Source organism: Poecilia reticulata, linkage group LG4 (genome assembly GCF_000633615.1).
Source record: "Poecilia reticulata strain Guanapo linkage group LG4, Guppy_female_1.0+MT, whole genome shotgun sequence".
NCBI classification, from domain to species: domain Eukaryota; kingdom Metazoa; phylum Chordata; class Actinopteri; order Cyprinodontiformes; family Poeciliidae; genus Poecilia; species Poecilia reticulata.
The window spans coordinates 26,568,110-26,590,996 of NC_024334.1; the positions used below are offsets into that span (position 1 = coordinate 26,568,110).

At 36.6% G+C, this 22,887-nt stretch overlaps 1 protein-coding gene across 2 annotated transcripts in view; it reads right to left on the reverse strand.

The window, feature by feature from the left end:
* Window positions 1-22,887, reverse strand: part of negr1 (neuronal growth regulator 1) — a 171,883-nt gene that overhangs the window by 98,920 nt on the left and 50,076 nt on the right. For both annotated transcript variants that reach the window (XM_008408103.2, XM_008408104.2), the window contains exon 2: window positions 10,198-10,436. In XM_008408103.2, coding sequence (XP_008406325.1) covers window positions 10,198-10,436 — 239 coding nt within the window. The remainder of the gene's footprint in view (window positions 1-10,197; window positions 10,437-22,887) is intronic.

Here is a 22,887-nt window from a genome sequence, read left to right on the forward strand (position 1 = left end):
TCCTTCTATCAAATTATAGTTACATAGAGAAATTTGATATTGGCAGGTGAAAGCTTTAAAGAAACAGATCAGAAATCTAGCAAAAAATGTTGATGGCTACATAGGAGTTTGCCTTGTAACTGGTGGATTCCCGGTTTGGGGGACTCCCTTATTCTCCTGGCAAAGTCAACACTCAAGTGGAGGGACTATGCTTATTGGCTGGCCTGGGAATTCCTTGAGATTCCCTCGAATGAGCCAGTCCTTATAAGAGGGAAGTCTGAGTCTCTCTGTTTAGGCTGCTGCCCCCATGATCCGACCCTGAATAAGTGAGAGATAATTGATTGATCGATGGATGGATTCATTGATGAACAGATAGTTTAAATGGTTTGCTAGTTTCAAGGCTGGTCACCTTTTAACATTCCTTAAATAATTACTTTCTAAAATCAAAGAAAGCATAAAAAAATAATTAAGATACTATTTACCTCAGGGTGCGACACATACCTCAGTCTTTTAATAGGTTTTAAGCAGTTACACTTTAATATGCGTTTCCATGTGAGCTTCTGCACCTTCTTTGGCATTGCTATTATTGTTTCTGCTTGTTATCCACAAGTGCTGGATGGAAAATATTGGGTTTCGAAAACAAGAGGCAGTTGAGTGGACAATATAAAAATATCCCTGGAATAAATCTGCATTTTCTGTTTAAAGACAATTTTATAACTGTAATGTGAGGCTCCTACTGATGTGCAAGTCAAATATGCATAAGTGTGCAGAACGTGATGTTTTTATAGTGAATAAATTAGGTCTAGAATTTGCATCAACTGTTCCCCAAAAGATCACTTTGACATTTTTGCTGTATATTTGTATACAGAATTCGTTTCAATTTACATAACAAACATTCATTTGAATTCTTGAAGCTTTACCTTTATTAAAGACCACTACAAAGGCCCAAATAAGAGCTGCCAGGTACTTCTCCACTCAAGCTGTATCTATTCCCTCTCTAGAGAAGAGAGACGTGAGAGCTGAGTGGCTGACCTTTGTCCTCACTCATTTTAATTAACCAGAGCTAATATCAGCTATATCCGTGATGAGGACACATTAGCGTGCATAAACATACCCTCAACCATGCGCACATTTGAACGAAAATGCACACATTCAGTGCTAGATGCATGTCTAAACACATCAGAGGATAAAAAAAAGGAAAAAATCTGAGAGACCCAGAGTAGGATTCAAAAACTCACTCACTCTCTCACATAAACGTACACACACGCACACAAATGACAATGATTAGTGGCTAACTAAATGTCACTCGGCATAATAGCAAATCTGTTTCTGTAGACACACTCACATTCTCTTACACTTTCCACTGTAATACCACTGGCACGACACATTGTTTGAATGCTAATTATTCAACTGACACTCCTGATACACAATTACTTCAGCTCTTCTTACAACACAAAAAAAGCCTTATCACACATAGACACAAGCAGTCTGTCTTTTTTTTCCACTTTGATTCTAAATAAAGACATTCTTTATCACCAGCTACACGTCTTGCTTTTTTCCCCAAAAAATACCTCTCAGACATTAACTTAGCTATCTTGTAAATGTTCTTTTGCTTGTCAAAAGAAAAAAAAAAGTTGTACAATTTCAATAATCAACATAATAACTTGCATGCATTCATTGGAAGTAAAGGTCAGCCAGTAAGGAACAATTCACAACCAGCAAACAGTTTCTTATTAAACTGTGAATGTATATTCTTAGTCTTGAACTTTCTTAGTCTTGGTGACAACTCAAATACTTTACATTCACATACCGATATGCATACCAGCACGCAACTTGGGGTTAATCCTGGAATCAAACCCACAATATTTTTTTGCAAGACAATTAATCTACCCACTAATTTGCAGTCATCCAAGTTCAGTTAGATGTACCTTCCAACTATTTATTTTCACAACATTTATATACTACTTTAGTAAACTGTCAAAGGAACAGCAGCAACAGCCACCTTTGACGAAATGCCAGGATACGTTTTAGTTGAAATTAAATATGGAGAATTTAACATTAAGCTTCTAAACTGACTTGTCACCAAATTTAAATGGAAATTTGTTCAACCAATATGTTCACAGTGTGGAATCGATTTTAAATTGTGTGAAGTACAAGGTTGAACTAAATTCCACTTACGCTTTAAATTCACATTATTGATGATACTAATCCACAAGAGAAACTCTTGGCTGTAAATGAGAGGAAAATTTTGAAGGTCTTACTTCAGTTGATCAATTCAGTGAGCTGCTTTAGAGGTAGATGCCAGCGCTGTTGTTGGACTCTGGTGATCAAGAATCCCCCGCAATTATTATTGAAAGTGATAGAGTATGTGATTGATTAATCAGTCAGCCAATACATCAAGCTTATTCTTTTTTTTTTTTCCTTTTGCAGAGACTCTATATCAGCGGATTATTTTTCATCAGAAGGCATCGATTGTGTCACTAGAATGTAAAACTAACATTTTTTTTTTCTTCCATAGAAATAGGGAAGGTGCTCTGGCCTGTCAAATGTAAAGTAATGCACTATGTTGGTGATTTATTTCATGATTGCCTGAGGACATATAGAAAAACATTTCATAACATATTTATAATAAACACTTACAATTATGTACTCTGTAAATAAACTCTAATCTTATCCTGCTGTTAAAGATACACGCTACAAGGAGCGGATTTAACTCTCCATTTCACTTATTAATAACAAATTCTCCATCTAATTTGACTCAGTATTCAAACGTGGGCAAAAAAGTTCCACTGTGGATTTGCTCTAATCCATACAAACATTTTATTTCATACAGAACACCAACGTGCATACTGAGTCTATATGAAACATGTTTTTCAAAATCTGAATTGAATTTATGCTACAGAATCAATGCTTCAATGGTATTCTTAGTTTCTTTTTAAGTTAAGTTTTAAGCATTTTCCCGTGTGAGATTTAATCGATATACACTAATTGCTGTAAAATTTGCACAGCCTCTATGCAACTGGCACACACAGCGCTTTATAAAATGGGTCTAAGTAGTCAAAGATTGTTTGTAGTGCCCTCTCACTCTTCCCCTGCTTTTTTTTTTCCATATTTTATAAGTTATCCTCACTCTTGTTTGCATTCCGTAACCATAAACGACAGCCATGCAACCATTTACAAGTGGAAAAGAGGGAAAAATGCCTCTTTCCCAGTTTCTCCTCAGGACAAGATATTCTTAGATGAGAGGTGCTGTGCATATTTAATGCATTATCGCATTTTCAATCTTAATTAAGCTGGAGGGAGAAAAAGAATAGAAGCTGAGAGGGAAGACAGTCATGTGATGTACGGAAGGACTGCTTGGGCCTGATACCAATCTCTCATTCCTCTGTATCCTTTATCAGATAAAGCTGGGGATGGGCTGTAAATAGGTCAGTGAAAGCAGCAATGAGGATATACACATGAAGACCAGCTGTACAATATGATGAGGAAAGAAAAAAGATGAGCTATGTAAGGGATCAGAGTATTCATTATTAAGAGTGAATAAACAGTTTGGTTTGGTTTGGTTTGACTAGACACATGTCTAAACAATGTCAAAAACATATCAAGGAAAACATAAACGTTTTTTTTTGGGCTATTTCAGCAAACAACAGCTTTCTGCTTTTGGCAGCGATTATGTAAGAGAATTATATGTGCACAGCCATACCCCAACTTTAGAGCTTTGAAGAGCATCTGAATCAACAAAGTATTAGTGTGGTGCTGTAAGGTAAAATTACTGCAAATGGGCCATGTTTGACTAAGCTCTATTCACAGGAATCGGGTACGGTGACATAAGGTCTCAGAGGGGATAAATGTCACACTGTGACAAAATTATTCTTAAATATTCCAGAGAAGTAACAGTCATCATCTCTAATTCAGCAGCAGGTAATTCAGGTGTTGGAAAGGGTGATGCTAACGAGGGATTCCTGTTGTGTAAGATTGCTGGAAACGAGAAACCCCATGGGATGTGATTACAGTGGGAAAAAAACAGCTTCTCGTATCTCCATGTAAAGATTATTTTCTTATTTGAAGTTCTTGGTTATATGAGGTTGGAGGACAAAATAAAATATTAAACGTGAACATTTTCCAAGTCATTATTATCAATGGCTATGACGGTAAACAATAACAAAGAATTATTTATGATGTAAAAGGAGAATTTATGGACAAAAGGTTTTCAGTAGGGACTTACGTGATGCTACACTGTGTTTGTATAACAAGAATGCTTTCTCTAGAAAAGCAATGAAGTTATAATATTAGAAAGATCTTAAAATCTTTCTTTAGAGCAACATATACAAGTGTGGAGATGGGAATGACTGGAAATAATTAGGAAAAAGCAATGTCACAATCTTTCTCCTTATTCTAGCAAATAGAAAACATTTTAGTAATCCCAGCTGACCTCAAACAGGAAACTATAGTCTGAAATGTCAGAAAGTCAGGGAAAAAAGCTGCCTTTATAAACAGGTTGTGTAAATATCTGGTTTCCAACTGACGTCCACACTTTACCCTGTAAACCTGTTTAGTCTTGTATCTAATATCAGATTTTTGCAAATGTCCATTTGTTTTTATTGATCACCATCATTATCACTGTTGGATTTCATTTTGCTTCCCTCTTTTATTACCAGTAAAACATAACATAGTTTTCTGTAAAAGTTTCCCTTTTATATTTTTGATGATCCATGCTACTCAATGATTATGCAAGTTAAAACTGTTTTTTTTATATAAATGTTGACTAATCTTTAAGAACAGGACAAGATATGACTTCCAGATCAGTATAATCACTCAGTGGATCAGGGAGTCAAAGAACCTGTCATCCAACTGAAATAGGTTGAGACCCTGGCATTTTCTTACGTATACAATAATTTGTTCTTGTTCCCATTTTCCAAGATACTCCTCACAAAGCACAATCTTGCAAAGCAAAAAGTGCCAAAACCTTTAATAGCTTGAAATCCTTTTTACAACAACTGTAACATTTGTCGTATCATAGTATTAATAGATGGTGTATGCTTGGACTGAAAAGCCCAGATTAAAGTGCCAGCTCATTTTTCTTTGCATTTTTCTTTCTTTTATTCCAGCAGATAAAAAAAAAAGAAAAAAAAAAGTGGATACTCCCAGAAGCCTCTGCAACATAACAGAGCTGCTCCCTCTGCTACATCTCATCTGTAAAGTAATCCTTGTGTTCTCCATGAGTGGGCTTAAGCAAGTGTACACAAGTGAAACACAGTGTCAGGTAATGTTTCAGAAACACGACTGGCTTTTGACAAAGCAAATAAGCAAAGGTGCCTTTAAATGTGATTCTATGGAGATTCCATGTGAGCACAAACAAGGGAAAATGCTACATTTATGATTCAGAGTGAGTGGAAGTAAATTTTAACTACCTCAAAGGCTGTCAGAAACCTGACTAAAGGCATGTATCACTTAGAGTGTACCATCTGTATTTCACATGCTTCCTGCCTACAGATTCCACTCCAGTACACAGCTCTGTCTAAACGACTGGCGTCTTATACCTGATGTCTTAGATGCAAAACTTTTGCAAAACAACTGAAAAATCGTCAAGATAACAAAATAAATCTACTTACTGTCATTAAAAACCCTCAAAGTTCATACATAAAATGTTCACTATGTTCTACATTACTCTACATGTCTTTATGCAGAAATTGGGCTGAAAGGCAATTCATGAATTTCTACAGTTAGAATTCTGTTTTTTCTGGTCTTTTTTTGTCCTTCTTATGACTGGGAGCACTGGAAGAATCTGCCTTCCCAGTTCGCACTGTAACAAACCAAGTATCAGTTTGTTATGCTGCTGCAGCAGAATGGTTAAAATAATTGTATTATAAACACTTAAAAATAAAACTAAACTTGGCTGTAATATGTTATATTTTAGCAGCAGTTAGTTTGGCTTTTGTTTGGTTGTTTTTAAACGAATATATCATGTTGCACTCTTTATAAATTGTTGTATAAATGCAACAGTAAATTATATTTTACTGAGTATTGCATGGTGGTTGAAAAAAATAAAAATATTAAAATAAATATGAAGCTAAAGGTGAAATATTACAATATTTTTGCTTTATTTATCCAAACTGTGATTTGTTTTTCTTTTTTGCAAGAATAACTTACCAACATCACAAACTAAAACTACCCTTTCGAGAAAAAACAATTGGTAGTCACAGAGCAAACCTCCTGCCAGATCCTTGATGCTGGGTCACAATAATCAGGATCGCAGCCATTGCAAAACATAATATTACAGCTGACAGCTGGCACATTCGCTTCTGTTTGATTGGGACCATATGGGCAGCGGTGAGGAGCTGACATGACCTGAAAAACCCCTGGTAGGATTCAAATTACAGAGCGTTCTTCAGAAAGCCAACACCCCCAAAAACACGATGGTCCTGGAGTGACCACTGCTGCTTGCCAAACAGCTTAATCAGGTTTATCACAACAACATTTGGAGGCATGGAGCACCTGTAAAGTCTGAGTGCAGCACAGCAAAAAGAAAGCTGGACGTTACGTATATCGGCACCGTGTGTCTAAATACAGTGGGTAGGTTTTGTAACAGCTGAAACACAATGGTTTAGACTGCGGGCGTTCTAATGTAGATGTCCAGCAATTATCTTAGCCATTAAAGGTCAAGTTTCTATCAGTGCCCACTCTCAGTCTGATACTTTCATTGTCCTACAGCTCATGAAATGAAAATGCTGAAAAAGACATGCATTGTTACCCAAAGTAAAGTCCTGATGAGCTAAAAGGTTGTAATAAAAAATAATCATATAATAATTAGTACTAAAAAAAATATTTCAGATGCTCATTTATACCAAAATCAATATAGACTGAGTCATTACCATGTCCCCAAGCTGGCTCACAATTTTGCACAGCAACACTGCAAACACACAGGCACTTAGCCCCTTAACTACCTTACAGGAGATTTCCTGATCGATGATTGATTAATGAGTTGGTCTAAAGTTGATTGACCTTATTGATCGGCTAACAATTAAAGCAATCATTTTCCTTAAAAACCTGAGTTTTTTATAGCATTAAACGGGTCAACTGTTGTTCCATACGTCGAAGGCTAAAGTTTCCATATCAATTTTAAAAAAAAGCAGCACATAATTGTGCTTCAACATATTTTTTGTGTAAGATGTATTTCATACTGACTGAATAAACAGAAAATTGTGTTTTTTCTCAGATTATTAAACATAGACATGGTTATAAAATGCAACAAAATGGGAACTTCTTAGGTTGCTGAATAAAAAAAAAGAGAAGAAAATACTCAAATATATGAAACACCTAATTCAGAAATTGAACAGAGAGTTGTTTAGGACCACAGACTGTACCTGCCACTCTGTGTCAAAGAAGTGGAAAGTAGTACCTGTGAGATAGCTCGATCTGCAATAGGTGGTGAGAGCAACACTTTGAGCTGTTAGTTGTGCTCCTTCTTGTTGTAGCGCACCTCTAAGCAGGTGGTTATGATTCCTCTGGAAGGAATTTTAAAACTTGGCTCCAAGAAGTGCATTAACTCACGACAGCCTTAAAATCAGCCAAGTTTATTGACATCATGTTATAATTTTTTATGTAATGCTCTCCACTTTTCCGTCATCACATCCTCGCCTTAGCACCACATCAGAAATTTTTGACCAAAAAGTCGACGCAGCAAAGCTAAATGAGCACTATAAAGGTGAAACTCAAGAGTTTACATTTCAAAACAGTCCATTGTGGATCTCACACCTGCCGCCGTTTGGACTGTTTCACTTGTATGTTCAGGGGTCTTTCAAATGATTCAAAATCCCTCACTTGTCCAAGTTTCTATATTTGTGGTGTAGTACAGTTCAAAAATAATAGCAGCACAGTAGCTTTGGTGAATAGACACCAGTTAATACTAGTTTCTCTTTCAACCTGCCCTGAAGCAAAATTTTAAATCAGATTGATAAGCAGCCGGACGTTCTTCTGCAACATGCCTTTCCATATCAATCAACGTCACCTTTCACCTTGACATTACTTTGTATCAGAGTCTGCTCCTTCTAGCCTAAGGGTATTTGTTGGGCTGAAAGCCCTACCCCAAGCCCAGAGGGAGCCCCAGTCAAGTCCCTGTTAAGTCCAGGAAGTGGCAAGTTAAAGTGCTATTGGGTTTGACACGTACTTGCTCTCCCACTTTTGGTCTGATTTTTTAAACAGAGGCTACTGTAACTATAAAGTTGAAGTGGCACTCTAAAGAGCCAGCGGGTGCAATTAGAGCTCTGTTTTTGTTGAACAAGCAAAGGTACACTTGCAGCCCATAATGAGAAAAAAATAAAATAAAATAAAGTATACTTTTTTGGACCACATTTTGCTTGAATGCAGCACACATTTAGATGTTGCATTGCATTTTAAATTCCATAAAATCTTCACAAATATCTCTACATCAGATTTTCTAAATACGGAAAGATACTAAGTTGAGTATCCATGTGCAAAATCATATTTCTGATGCTACCCAAGCTGTAGTCTGGAAAATCTTGATATTGGAGATCTTAAACAAGCAACTGAAACGGTTGGTCAAAAAAAAGGAAATTTAGTTATAGCATCAGCTAGGCCTAAAAAAGTTGATGACAGCTAAAACGAAATACTGCATTACTTCTCCTACAAACACAGTTCCTACACAAATTTCATGTTAAAATTCCATATTTTTCACAACTGAAATGTCCAGATTTTTCAGCATTTTTAATGCATTTCATGTTATTATTTAGGTTACTTGAGGTTACTTGGACTGCCAGGTGTGGTCTACAAGAATCCAGGCTTGTTTCAGCCAGAAACCTGCCATGTTCTTTGAGCCATCCCTCATCTGTTTTCATGGGGTGGCACGGTGAATTGACCTGCTGAGGCAGGCCACTGCCATCAGAGTGAGGTTGTGCGCAGTCTTGTGTCAGTAATGTGTCATTTGTATCATCCACGATGCCAAGAGCTACAAGAAAATTTCAATCGAAACAAGATAATGAAAGGTTTTCACTTCAGCTGTCATCTCCACCTGAATACATCAGCCTCAATTTTAAAACTGCTGAGGTAAAGAAGCAACAGAAAAAAGAAAAAAAAAAAAAAACAGGAATGCATTCTGCGTTTTACTAATGTTTGGCCCTTTGTTGGCACTTTCTAAGAAGCAGCAAATACCACAGAAGAAAAGTGATTTGTTTCGACAATAGTTTCATGCTGGATGAAAGGCTTCCACTGAAATGATGTCATTTACCATAACGAATACTAAGCCAAATATATTTACAAAGATTTACACCAAACAAAACTAACTGCTGGTACAGTATAATCACACAACGAAGATGGATTTCACAACCGAACATATGCTGCAACAGAGCAGCCAGCTGGACGCCTGTTTACATCACACAACACTGCTGACATTTCCTCAAGATGCAAACCCGACCCTTACACCTTGGATTAATACAATGTTATTTTAATGTCGTGTTTCTTTGCAGAGTTACACTAAGCTTGGCTTCTCTTGAGTAGATGAAGTATAACTCATGCGACTCAGCAGTGAATTTGAGCCATCAAACTGTGCTGTGAAAAAAAAAAAAAAAAAGTGAAATTACAAAAATGTGTTTTGTGTACTGTGAAATAAACAGTGGGACCTAAAAAAAGTGCTTTCCTTTGACAGATTGTCAGGAAATCTTTAAAAGAAAAAAAAATCAACCTTAAAGAGACAGAACAAGGAAAATGATTGATTTTTATGGATTCTAGCTTATAGCGCTCTCAACCGACACACAAACTCAGTCATAACACTGTTTATAGCATGTTGATGATAGTGCAACACACAGGTCTGAAGTCATATGAATCACATCTTTCTGAGGTACCTGCTGTGACAAAACCCAGGGAGGTCTGATTAAAGCTGCAGTCTGCCTCCAGTCATTTAAACCAGCAAGCCTCTACTTTATATTGTGTAGCCTAAAGGCACCATGTCAGTTTGCTTTTGCTTTCTTCCGCGGCAACTCTGCTACGCAACAAATAAGGTGTTAAAATAGAAACAGGACATAGGGCAGGAATAATAAAAAAAGCACATCCTTCAAAACACACAAACACACACGCGAGCGCGCAGCCCCACACACACCTAGCTGACATGCAGACAACTGAATTCCAACATCGTAGATTAAGAGAAGAAATGTCAGCTTTCAGAAGATACACAACAGCAGAGAACTAGAGGCTATCCCAATGTACCTTTTACGATGAGGTTGAGTAGCTTCGGCCGTGGGTTGCGTTCGCTCTGAATCGAACACGTGTATTGGCCGTCATCAGTAACATCCACTTTCTGTATCTGAAGGCTGTACTCGTGTTTGTCTCCAACACTGGACACTATGGACACACGTGGGTCCACAGACCACTTGTCGTCCCCTGCGAAAATGATGCTTGAGCGGTTCAGCCAGGCTCCTTTAGAGATCCCATCCAACAGGTAGCACCTGGATTGAGAGAAATAAATACAACTTTACCTTTTTTTTTTTTTTGTTTCACATATGGCTACAATTTTTGAAGTTAAAACTACAGTTTATCCATTTGGCACATACAATTTGTTTGTTTGCACATTATCAATTATTACACACCACGCTCTCTGTGATACAACATCATTCTATGGTGAGGTTTTTCAGATAAAGTGAAAGATAAAGCTAAATAACGGTTAGTCATGGGGAAAATCCCTGCTAGAAATACTAGACTTGTGACTGGAGCACAGCTTGATCTTCCAGCAAGACAGCAATCCCAATCAAGCAGCCAGTCCTAAAACGACATGCTGTAGATCAAATAATCTGAATCCAGGCCTAAATTTGAGTTAAAATTTGTGAAAAGTGATTTATTTTTATAGATATGAGTGAAATTAGCAAAACTGCATTTTTCTCTAGAAGTACAAATATGGTGCGGATAGACCATAAAATACTGAACGTTGCACAAATCCCACTGAAGTGAGTGAGTTGTTGTTGCCCGTCAAAATGTGGATAAGTTCAAATTGTATGAATAATTTTGCACGGCCAAGTATTTACAAATAAAATTCCATTCATCCATCATCTGAACACAATTATCCTGACGGGAACTGATGCCTATGTCCGGTGGCCATCGGTCAAGAGGAGGGGTATGTCCTGAACAGGTCACCAATCCATGACAGGGCTATACAGAGACCTGTGATGGACTCTGTGTTCATTACAAGATACAAGACGTCCTGTAATGGACACAAGATGTCAAAAAGTGAGTTTATGGAACATAATTTCTCTAAATTAAAATACATGTGTAGGATCTTTCAGTAGCTTAGGACAATAACTTGTTAGTAAATTTGGTTATGTTAAAATAACCTGTTAGTTGTGATAGCTGTGAAAATTGTTGTGATAGTTGTGAAAATCTGAATATTATTCATAATTTTTTCTTTTGATAATTATTAATAACCTTCAATAACTCAGGTTATTTATGAGATTTCAATGTCTTACATGAGAAAGACGACAGGGAATGTTCCCTTAGTTTTAACATAAATTTAAACCTCTGACATGTTTGAAGCCTTACTGGACCTTCAGGTGATTCATCATGAATTTTCTGTATTATTATGAAATTATAAGAAATTCACAAGACAGTAAGGTGTAATATTTTATTTTTTTTCTTTTTGAAAAATGCCCACACCACTGAACATATTTTTTTCCCACTTTAGAGAAATAAAGAAAATTGCTATGCACAACAAACAGGCATTTAGAAAATGTTAATCAAAAGGCAGCATGACAAATTGTTAATATTAGTAAATATAATTATTCAAATCCCATAATGGATTCAGACAGAGAAAAAAATAACCCAATGTAGAATAAAATGTGACCCTCACAGCAGTGTTGGCAGCTGGAGAAAACAACTTCTGCAGGGAAGGCACTGCTATTTCCAGAGCAGCAAAGCAAAAACTGCCTCATGCCACACCAACACAACGTTTCTGTTGCTTTCAATATTTCATCATGATGTACACCCGCACATCATTGCTGTTGGATCCTCTCAAAAAACTGCTATGTAAGACACTTCAGGAATTGAGATATTTATGTCAACTCCACTTAGACAGTTTTTTTAGGCCACAAACAAGAAAACATGGCAATAGGGTATTCCTACGAAAACATGACTGGACAAAGTTTTTGTGTACATTCTGAGTTTTGAACAAGGATGTCTCTAACTTGCGAAAACATACAGTATGCAATATAAAACATTTAAGAGCTCTGCAAAGTTTCAGCCTAACTATGCAACTGCTATGTTATCTATAGAAGCTACTGAATAAATTGGACAATCTGTTAAACATTCAACCTCTTCGGTCAATATACATTTGTTTTGTTGGAAATTTCAGAATGGTATGAACTGAAGAAATCCAATCATATTCCATGACAAATACTGTGATAATGAGCAGTAAAAAGGCAATCAAGTTTGGCTCTTAAGCTATTGTCGACATGCCGTGCAGGACTGTCGGCACTGGTGGAAAAGCCACCAAGGAAATCGGTTTGGCACAATAACAAAGCACCGACTCCATCTGCCAAGAAAGCGTCTGTCAGGAAGAAGGATAGAGGACAATAGTCTATGTAGCTGACTTCTCCCCTGAGAGCATAGACAATGGACAGGTAGAAACATTAAATGAAAGTTTAAGTCAGAAACAGAAACGCAGACACTCATACATCCCTTGAGCTAAGGTTTTCTTCTCGTTAAGGCAACCTTTTTTTTTTATCTGTTCTAAAATGTTGAATAAAATGTGCTTGATATTTTACCTATGACAGAGTTTAGAAGATACAAATAAGAAAACTAGTGCGACTTGCAATCTCATTAGACTGGTCAGTGACCAGTCTAATGAGTTAAAACATTTCAGGCCAATAATATATTTAATCAGCATTTTATCTGAATTCAAACGCTTAAGGATAATTTTTATTGTCAAAAAATACTAAGCGTCAAATCATTCACTCCCCTGCCAGATTAAAGTTTTAAGATAACTATATTTTGAATACATGTTTTGTTTTTGTTCTTTTTTATTCCAAGTAATTAAGATGTTTTGAGTGGCAAAAAACTGGAATCTCACACAGAATCCATGGCAGGAGCAAAATGCAAGGCTGACTTTCAAACTTCAAAGACTGGTCTGTGGAAACGTGCTAGGAAGCATTATAAAAAGTATGCGATTGCTGTGGTGACAATATTTTCCACATGTTTTAATTTTGCAATCAAGTGTTTTCCTGCTTTTAAGTAGTACTTGGATCACCACACATTCTGGTGAGGTTTGCCACCCATACTTCCAACCACAGATCTCAAGCAGGTGAGGGAGCAAGACAAAGTAAAAAATACACTGACCTCTGTTCAGCACAAAGCCTGACAAGAATAACTTTTCAACAACTTGCTGGGCTGTTATCACTATATTATTACTGTAAGTATAAAATACATTTTCTCCATTTGTCTCATTTGATTCCACCTGATTTTTCTGCCGGCTTTTCAGAGTGCACTTCTTTAAAAGCCAATACTTTTTCTGACTAAGGTTTAAGGGTAAATGTTAAAAACTAATTTTTGTTCAAAAGAAAACTAGAGCAGTAGTGAGCCTAAATACATAACAGGTATTTTGAGAGAAGTGTTGATAATTAAACTTATCAAGTTTGAGTAAGCCATTCAATTCAAATGTATTCAAACTAGAGATGTGCTGATCAGGTTTTTTCCTGCCGATTCCGATTCCGATCATCCATGAGGGCCGATCAACGATACCGATCACCTATACCGATCATATAATTTTTTCATTTTTTATTTTTATCATAAGCACTACCGGTTACATTATGTGGAAAAAGGAACCATGAATTCACCTTAATTTAGACAAAAACTTGTTTTTAATAACTTTTTCCAAGAAAAAAACAAAACAGGCATTATCCAAATTGAACTGATATCTGTAATACTATCTTTAACAGACTGAAAACATATGAAGGCTCTGAATAGGCTAAATAATGCAAAAAGTCTAAATAAAACCTCTCAACATTGCCAAAAAATTCAAGTATAAAGCTTAACATTCAAAGGCAAATACAGGTTCCATTACAATAAAGARCCACCTTAAGCCACCTGAGTTACTGAATGAAAACTTCCTGATAGCATGGCGGCTAGCAGATTACTGCTAGTTCTGATTGGCTGTTTCTGACTGAGCGGAGTAATTATGCAGAACAGGGAGGAGGCAGAGAGATCGATTATTTTTTCAGAGATTATTTGTCTCATGTTAGGACAGCAAAAGTTTTAATAYGTATGTAAAATGTATTTTTTTAAGTTAGATGCTGCAGCTTTAARCAGAGGTTCGGTGTGAGAGTCACTACCAGGTGGAGCAGAAGCGRCGCTCCGTCTGTGAAATATTACTACCTGTAGCGCGTAGCAGCGGTTCAACAGCGAGAACAGAACCAGCGTCTTAAACCGCAGCTCGAAGACTTAAATAATTTTGCGGGTTTTTTGTTTAGCTTTCTGACCGTCATGCAAATCCGGGTGAGAGTTTATAGCTGTGCGCTGCTTTACCAGCTGTCTGATCCTCCATATGTCTTTTTTACTGCAGTGAGCCTCGATGCAGCCAAACTCCGTAAAGTGGCATTGTTTTTATGCCATATTAGATTCGTCGTGTTGATGCATTTTGACGTGCTTCACCCCACGTGCTTCAATTTTCCGCCGCAACACGCAAACTTCCGCATTCACTCAGTGCGTTATAGTTCTACACGACATCACTTAGGATTTGTTGCTGCACAGGCAGGCTGCGAGATGAGATGCAGGTGATCGGTTTGTGTGATCACCAACAAGAGACCGTGATCGGCGATCACCGATCATACACTTTTTCACGGAAATCGGCCGATTATGATTGGTGGCCGATCGATTGGCACCCCTCTAATTGAAACTATGCCAAACTTTTCAAACAAGATGGTTTAATAACTTGCTCTTTGCTGTTGCTTTTCTGTAGTTTTGAAAAGCATTTATGAACCAACTTTCAGGGACATATAAGTGTCAGATACATTTGAAGAATCTTTCCTTGATGTTTCCTTACTGAGTTAGCACTTCTGGTCCATTAATTTCTGAACGTTTCTCACCACTGAGTCATGCAGATGGCTGTATTTAAACAGCCAGTCACAGTCAACCAAAAAAGGCAAAAAACACACATTTTACTTAGAGCAGTATGATGCTAGTACTGCTAGCTGAGGCTGAAATGATCATCTGTGTAAAATCTTAGAGCAAAATCTGGTCCAAAGCTCATCCATATAACAACAATTGTCAATGTTGCACAACATGCTTGGACCAACTTATGTTGGGTGTAATATGAAATGAAGAAGGCCCAAATCTTTAACATAAATGAAAACAAAAAACATATACTACCCCAATTACTAAGCATAAAAAAACCTTTTACAAAAATTAAATAGATTTTTTAGCTTTGCTGTCCTAACACTGACTTAGCATAAAAAAGGATTTCCATGAACACAGATAAAGTTGTGCATATCAAAGGTCACACTGCAGCACTCAGGCCGCAGTGAGTTACAGGCTAGTGTCCCATAAACAGATACCTTATCTTATAATCATGTGATCTATAATAATACAAATTAAAGCTCTAGCAAATTGTGTCTTACTGTAGAACATCTTTTCAAATCACCACTTATCCAAACAAACTCAGTGAGTTGTTTACTTTCCAGCTATTATCTTCACAGGTGTTCATGTCTTTGTAAAGTTCTGTTTTGATTAAATATATAAAAGCAAATATCTTATTCACATGCACATTTCTTAGAATCTGCATCTGCTACCTTTCACAACTGTAAAGTTCTTTATCTTGTATATTGAATTGTACTTAATAGTGTCAGTCTTCTTTTTATGTGTACACTGTGTACATTTATCTGTATTTGTGTGCTTCAGTTTGACTGGCACTTTGCTGCTCATACAGTGAATTTACTTTTCTAAAGTTGCCACAATACTTGATTTTTTCTATACTGGAAAAGCATAAGGTACTGACACATATTTATTATTCTGTCCTGCCTCACCTATTCAAACGTAGTGGAGTTTAGCTTGAAACCAAGTGCATGATTGCTTCAATGATACAAAACAGCGCATAATTCAATTTGGAAAATTGCCCTTAGAAATGTCAATAATACTAGTTTAATATAAAATATTAATTGAAAATTAAAGGGATTTATTTTTTTTTTACGTTTGATTCTTCTGTTGACATTTTGTTCTTATGACACTTGTAGCTAGAATTAAAATTAAAACCAACATCACATTTCCAAAAAGTAACATTTAGTATTTCCACCACAAAAATAAGCATATTATAGTTTCAAAACACAGTCCTGCCATCAGGTAAGTCTTTTTCAACCACTTTCTCTGGGGGTTTCCCTTTGGTCATGCATAGCAGCACAGAACCGATAACTTTGGTGACCTTTGCTTTCATCAATCTCTCTTTCAGGAGCCTCTGTCTTGAATAAATTCTGCCCAATTAGTCCTCAGGCATCAAAGTTTCCATTCTGCAGCATGCACTAATTATTACTTTTATTCATCCCTGCTTCATGTGAGTGCTCAGGCACCAGGCTTACAAGACATTTTCTTCAAAACTTAAATATATACAATATATTATATTTTGGACCAGAGATCAGGAGGTGATTACACTAAAATAATGTAGAGGAAAAAGTCATAAGATGGTATTAAAATGCCTTAAATGAGTATCTAATGAGTACAAACCATTAATTACAGTACAGCAGCAGGTAAGAGGTACACACTGTAATCCGTTTAGCCAAACTCGCTGAATCTCTTTGACTGGATGCCATTTTTAACACTCGGAGTATTCTGACCCAGATTCCTAGCTGAATAAAACTGTTTTTTTGGATTCTTGAGGAATAAATATCCTTCTGGCACCTACCCCACATATATCCACTTGTAAACAGATTTCTCATGTTTCACAGTCTCGTAGTTTGCAGTCAGCAGTATTTTTCTAAGACAACTGGCAGAGTAAATGACTGTATTTAAGGAGAGGTTTCTAGGTTTTATTAGGTGTCCTGCTATGTACCAGTTATCCAAGTACATAACCAGTGCTGTTTAAACCTCAACAGTATACTTTTTAAATCTTGAGTTTAAGGAAAACAAATATTACAATTATGCCTAGCTCAGATTTGTAAGAAATACATTCAAGTTAGCAAAGTGTATTTTCACAGCAGTAGAACCAGTGTTTGTTTAATTAAAAGCAAATGAGGTAATATTACTTTTTTATTATTAATAAATAAAAAAATAAAGTTATCAAAGGTTTTATACAGTTAAAAACTGTTTGGCTAGCATGTGGTGGTTTGTTTGTTTTGTGTCAAGATCCTAATTTTATAATATAATTGTCTGAAAATTAAGAACTTAAACTAATTTCATCAAGACTAGTTTGATGCATAGTCTGAACAATAATTAGTTTATGGAACAAATACTCAAATTTTACACCAAAAGAGAAATGGTCCATTCCATCTTAGGCATTTTACACATAAAAGGTGACTCTACCCCTCTCTTCACAGCTTACGGAGCAAGTTGCTGCCCTGGAGTGCAATGAATCATCAAATGAGAAAATGCATTTCACATTGACTGACTGGATGTTAAAGCACAAGTGAAAGGAGACCAACAGTGATCAGTCTTTAAAAAAAGTCCTCTTATTCAGTGAAATGAGCAAAACGGATATATTTTTGCCAAGAACGTAATTTAAGAAAATACATATATATACAAAAACCAGGGAAAAAAAAAATATATATTAGTATTTCATATCTTATTTGTTTCAGTAGATTAGCATGAATCATTTGATTATTGACCAATCAGTTAATCTTCCAAACGCGAACACCAGGCTCTCTTGTCTTGCCCTTTTTAAAGAAGTGGAAAGATATTAAATTTCTACATTTTCAATTAAAGACTATTGCAATGTGATAAAAGACATGGAGGTTCCTAATCACTGGTCAAATTATAAACATAAAGCTGCATTTATTAAAAAAAAAATTAAGGGTGTAATTTTTTTTGTTGTTGTCACAGATTGAATAAATACTCTCATTTTTCAGATTAGATTTTAACACAAATTTACGTCCCAGTTTYTWAAAAAAAAAAAAAAAAAAAAAAAAARAKCMMTSWCYTKSAMSWGATTTTGCATATTGTAAGTGACAAAGATTTTAAATGTCATCTAAGGGTCAGTTTGCCCCTTTGTTAATTTGTAGAGGCAGTGGCAATCCCATCCCTTCCTTTGTCCATGCTGTACCTTTAAGACAATCATTTAAGCATATCAGTTTTTTTGTATTGTATTTAAGCATTTTCATAATTTACAAAGGTGAAAAGTAGATAAAGATGGAAATAAAATTCCAAAATCCCACTAATAATGTATTTTAATCTTCTGTTTATATCTAAAGCTTGAGTTACACCCTATTCCCATTTATTGTGGTCCTCATCCGCAGTTGGCCTACTTTACACTATAAGAGATTGTGACCTCAAATGAAACCAAAGTAACTCTAACCAACCTCCTTCTGGTAGACAGTATTTATTAAATCCATACACTCCAATGTCCTTACATAAGACAATGAGCAGATTGTAGAAAATGCATTTAGTTTGTCGTTTATCAAGGTCTGAAATGTTACCCTGGCAGGTAAAAATAGGTGTACGTTCTGCACAACGCGTCCCTCAGCATACAGCTCTATCTAAACAAACTTGGAAAACCAAAACAAGGACAACAGGGAGAAATTGATAGCACCTGTAGTGGTGTGTATAAACCAAAAGAAAAAATAAATAAATAAAAAAAATAATAAAGTATATCAGCAAAGAATAGGTGAAGTGAACAGGTGTGATCACAAAAAAGCCATTGCTGGAATGCACAAGTATCAAGCTCCTGTCTGGTGAGGGTTCACTGTGGCCCTGACAGCGAATCCTCAGCATTATTAAAAAAATGTGTAGGAAGATAACTACACCAGAGGAGCACAGAGTTTATAGATAATCAGTTTATGCCTCAGATGTTGCGAGGATGTTACTTTAAGGAATTTTCCCTTCTCTTTTATTTTAAATGGGAACTTTTCACATGGTAAAGTTTGGCAGTCATGATGTGTCAGTGGATTTGCAAGAATAAGGACATTGTGCAGTGTTGTAAAACTGAGGTACAGCGCATCAAGCTCTTAATCCCGAATATAATCTGTCCGACTGTGACCAACGAAGGGACACATGGAAGGCTTTCCAGCTCTAATCCACATAGACACAATGATGAAAGAAAGCATCTAACGTCACAGGCACAGAGAGAGTACAGATACTCTTTCATGACTATTCAATTAAAATTTCCAAAATGCCACTTTAATTTAAGTGCTTTTTGAAAGGCGCCTTTATTCTGAAAGCCGGACAGAAAGATCCCCTTACTGTGGCAACATAATGAAATCAATCAGAATTTTTCATACACATTAAGATATAATCCGCAGAAATTCGGACTGAGTTGTTACTACAGGCAAAATAGAAAGCGCCTCCAATATATTGAAGGCACTTTCTATTTATTTTACAGCATTGTGTGAACTGCTCCTGTGTGCTTGGAATCTGCAACAAAGTTATTTCCCACTTGGAAATACAAGTAAAAGTCTGTAGCTCCTTTTTTAATTGTTTCAACCACAGACACAAAGATTTTACAAGCTGTTTATGTCAGTTTGAGAACAAGTCACCACGAGTCTTTCCACTACAAATAATTCAAGAACAGAAAATCCTTCAAAGTGCTACTTGAGTAATCTCTGGATTAATTCACATTATTGATTGTTGTTTTGGTATTTTTTTCAGGCGTTCATGTTGATGACACAATTTTGAGAGAAAAACAAATTAATGAGGTTCACAAATGAGCAGCTGCAAAATTGTCTAGAAGCAGAGTCTTTACAGGAGAGGCAGTAGCCATTCCACTATTCCTCTGCACAGACAATTGATTTGAATCAATATAAAAGAAGGACATAGAACAAACAACTGTGGCTGGTGCACGCAATCTTAAATGTCACACTACGACAAAGCAAACATTAAGAAGTCGTTCTCTTGACGACAGTCTGAGTTAAATAAAGAACTGTCTTTGGATGCATTTTCTAAATCAAATGGCAAAGTAACACATGAAGTCAGTAGACATCAGAATATAACACAGAAATCATCATTCATATTTACTGCTGGTAGTACTGCTATTTCCTGAAATGTGTGACAGAATCTAAGGAGAAGCACGAGGGCTTCAGACTAAATTTAGTGATAAACAGTTCTCATTTAAACATTCACTCACAGCGAGTCACACTGAGCACTTGGGGAAATGAATGGTCCTGTTTCTTTGGTCAAATTGAAAATAAAGCATCCTGCAGGCTGAGAGCCCACTTTAAATCACTTCAGTTGTGTTACGTTAAATTATAAGATCCACCATGTACTCTGTATTCATGCAGATGAGCGCATTAAGAGAGGAGTCTTTGGCCTTCAGCCATATTCCCGCAGCGTGCTTATTATTTATTAACAGACCTGAAAAAGAATGAAAAAGGATATTTTCATTTTGTTAGTGTTTGACTGATATCCTTTGATATTATCGCCAGAGTCTATGGTAGCACATCTCAGTAAATTAGAATGTTGCAAAAAAGTGCAATATTTCTCACCAGTAATCTTAGAAAGTGAAACAGTAATTTCATAGACATTAACACACATAGAATAAAAGCATTATTTTTTGTAGCTTTCATGATTATGGCTTACAGGTAAAGAAATCCAAAATTCAGGGTGTCAGCAAGCGCAAATGTCAGACTTCTGAAAACTATCTATATTTCCATGCACTCAATACTTGGTTGGATCTCCTCTTGCATAAATTACTGCATCAATGTGCCTTGGCATAGACGCCATTAGCCTGTGGCACTGCATAGGTGTAATGAAAGCCCAAGTTGATAGCTGCCCTCCTGTTGTCCTCATTTTCTGTGTATAGGGAAAACTCAGTCATTTTGACCCGAGGACAACAGGAGGGCTAAGGTCATCTGTCCTGCTGTGGCTGGTGTCTCATCTTCATCTAGACAAAAGGCTATATATTTTCTATGGGGTTCAGGTCAGAGTAGCTTGGTGGCCAATCAAGAACCTAAACACCACGACCAAAGAACCAGTTTTTGGAAGCTTTGGCATTGTGAACTGGTGTTAGCCTGGTAAAAACCAGGTGTTTGTCCTACGCTTTGCTTCATACAGAGGGTTTAGGCTCTCAGCAATTGAAAAAAGCAATTGTCTCCTAGAGGCGTGGATTGTGCTGAAGTTTTAAATTTTACCCAATTGCTAACATTTGCCCATGATGCATGGAATTTGCCATTTCAACGCTATGAAACTTACTGGAAATTGCCTGCACTGTAAACAACCAGCCTTTACTGCAAAGAGAGAAGTGTCGAGCCAAACGAGGCGACTGTTAATGTGAATACAATATTTGGAAGTGTGGCCAACATGGACTGAACGGCTTCGTTCACTTCCACTTCTGCTATTGCTAAACTTACAGGCAGGCTACAACTGTAAGTCGCCAAAGAAAAAAAATCTATTTCATCATTCACAATTTCTCCTTCTGTTTTGGCCTGGTTAAAATTCTACTAGACTCCCAGCTGTGAAGCAAGATTTGAATCAAGCAGAATAGCATGGGAAGGCAATGGCCAGGCTAGGCTGGTGCCAAGTCCTGCTTTAAAATAAAATCAGCACCTCCATACAGCAGAGGGAGGTATGAAGTGCTCTAGAGCAGGACTGGCCGTTTTCATTATCTGTAAATCATAATCATCAAAAAGACAAGAAACAAAGGCTTGGAAAAAACTCACTGTGTGACGATTCTATATAATATATAAGTTTCACTTTCTGAGATGACCGGTAAGACATACTGTACACTTGTATGCAATATTATAATTTTTTTAGGAGGTACGTACCGATTATATAGTTATTAATGTGTCAGTCTTAAAGGAGAGCTATTAGAAAAATGCACAAAATGAGCACAGAGTTGTTTTCACTCAGCTATCTTTGAGTAGATTGGGGTTTCTGTTGGCTGCAAGAGTCACCTGCAGTGTACATTATCTCTGAAATCAAATTATCTTGTCCTTCAAAACTGCTGCTTTAACACTGGGCACTTCCAACCTCCTGTGGTTACAGCAGAAATTCGGACTGGCAATTAAGTTAAGACTGTCACGACTTGTGTATACACAATTTTCACAGATAGTTCATAGAAGCACAAATACTTTCCTTTGATGATTTGTGTTTTTGGAATAGTTATGGCATAATAGATAAGGTTTTTGGAATAGTATTTTGACAGTTAAATTAATGTAGTCACCAAACCCTCATAAGTAAAACAGATTGATCCACATGTACAAAAGAAGACTTGCAAAATCGCAGCATAAAGTTGTTTAGAGAAATGGGAGCACTGGTGTCCCCCATTGATATGTTGTATACGGAAAATGTATAAATGGTTTTTTGAACTGGCAAAACTTTTAATGTTTAACCTGAATGAAGCCAGAATTGCAATGTAATGTAATGATTTTGCTGCGAGCCCTCATTCACCACTCTGGTGAATCACACAGAGACTAGGCTTTCAGTGAGAGCTCTAGAATCCCTTAATAGGCTGCTGGTTTGTTATGTCTCCCAGTTATTTTCCTCAGGCAAAACACACGCATGACTTCCCCCTTTTGGCTGAAAAAAAAAAAAACTGTATTTAAACCATCAGATGAGGTATTGGAGCTGGAGACTTTGCCATCACTGCTTGTTTTGGGTTGCCATTGTGTCATCCTCTATAGAAACCTACAGCCATGTTCTCTGGTGCTCTTTGCTTACTTCTATCTTTCACAATTTTTCAGAACTATGTTTCTTGATTTCTGTCCTGTAAATGAACGAAACTATCATAGGCTCTGTCTACACAGGATCGTTTTTTTCTGTAACGGATTGTTGTTTTCAAAAACA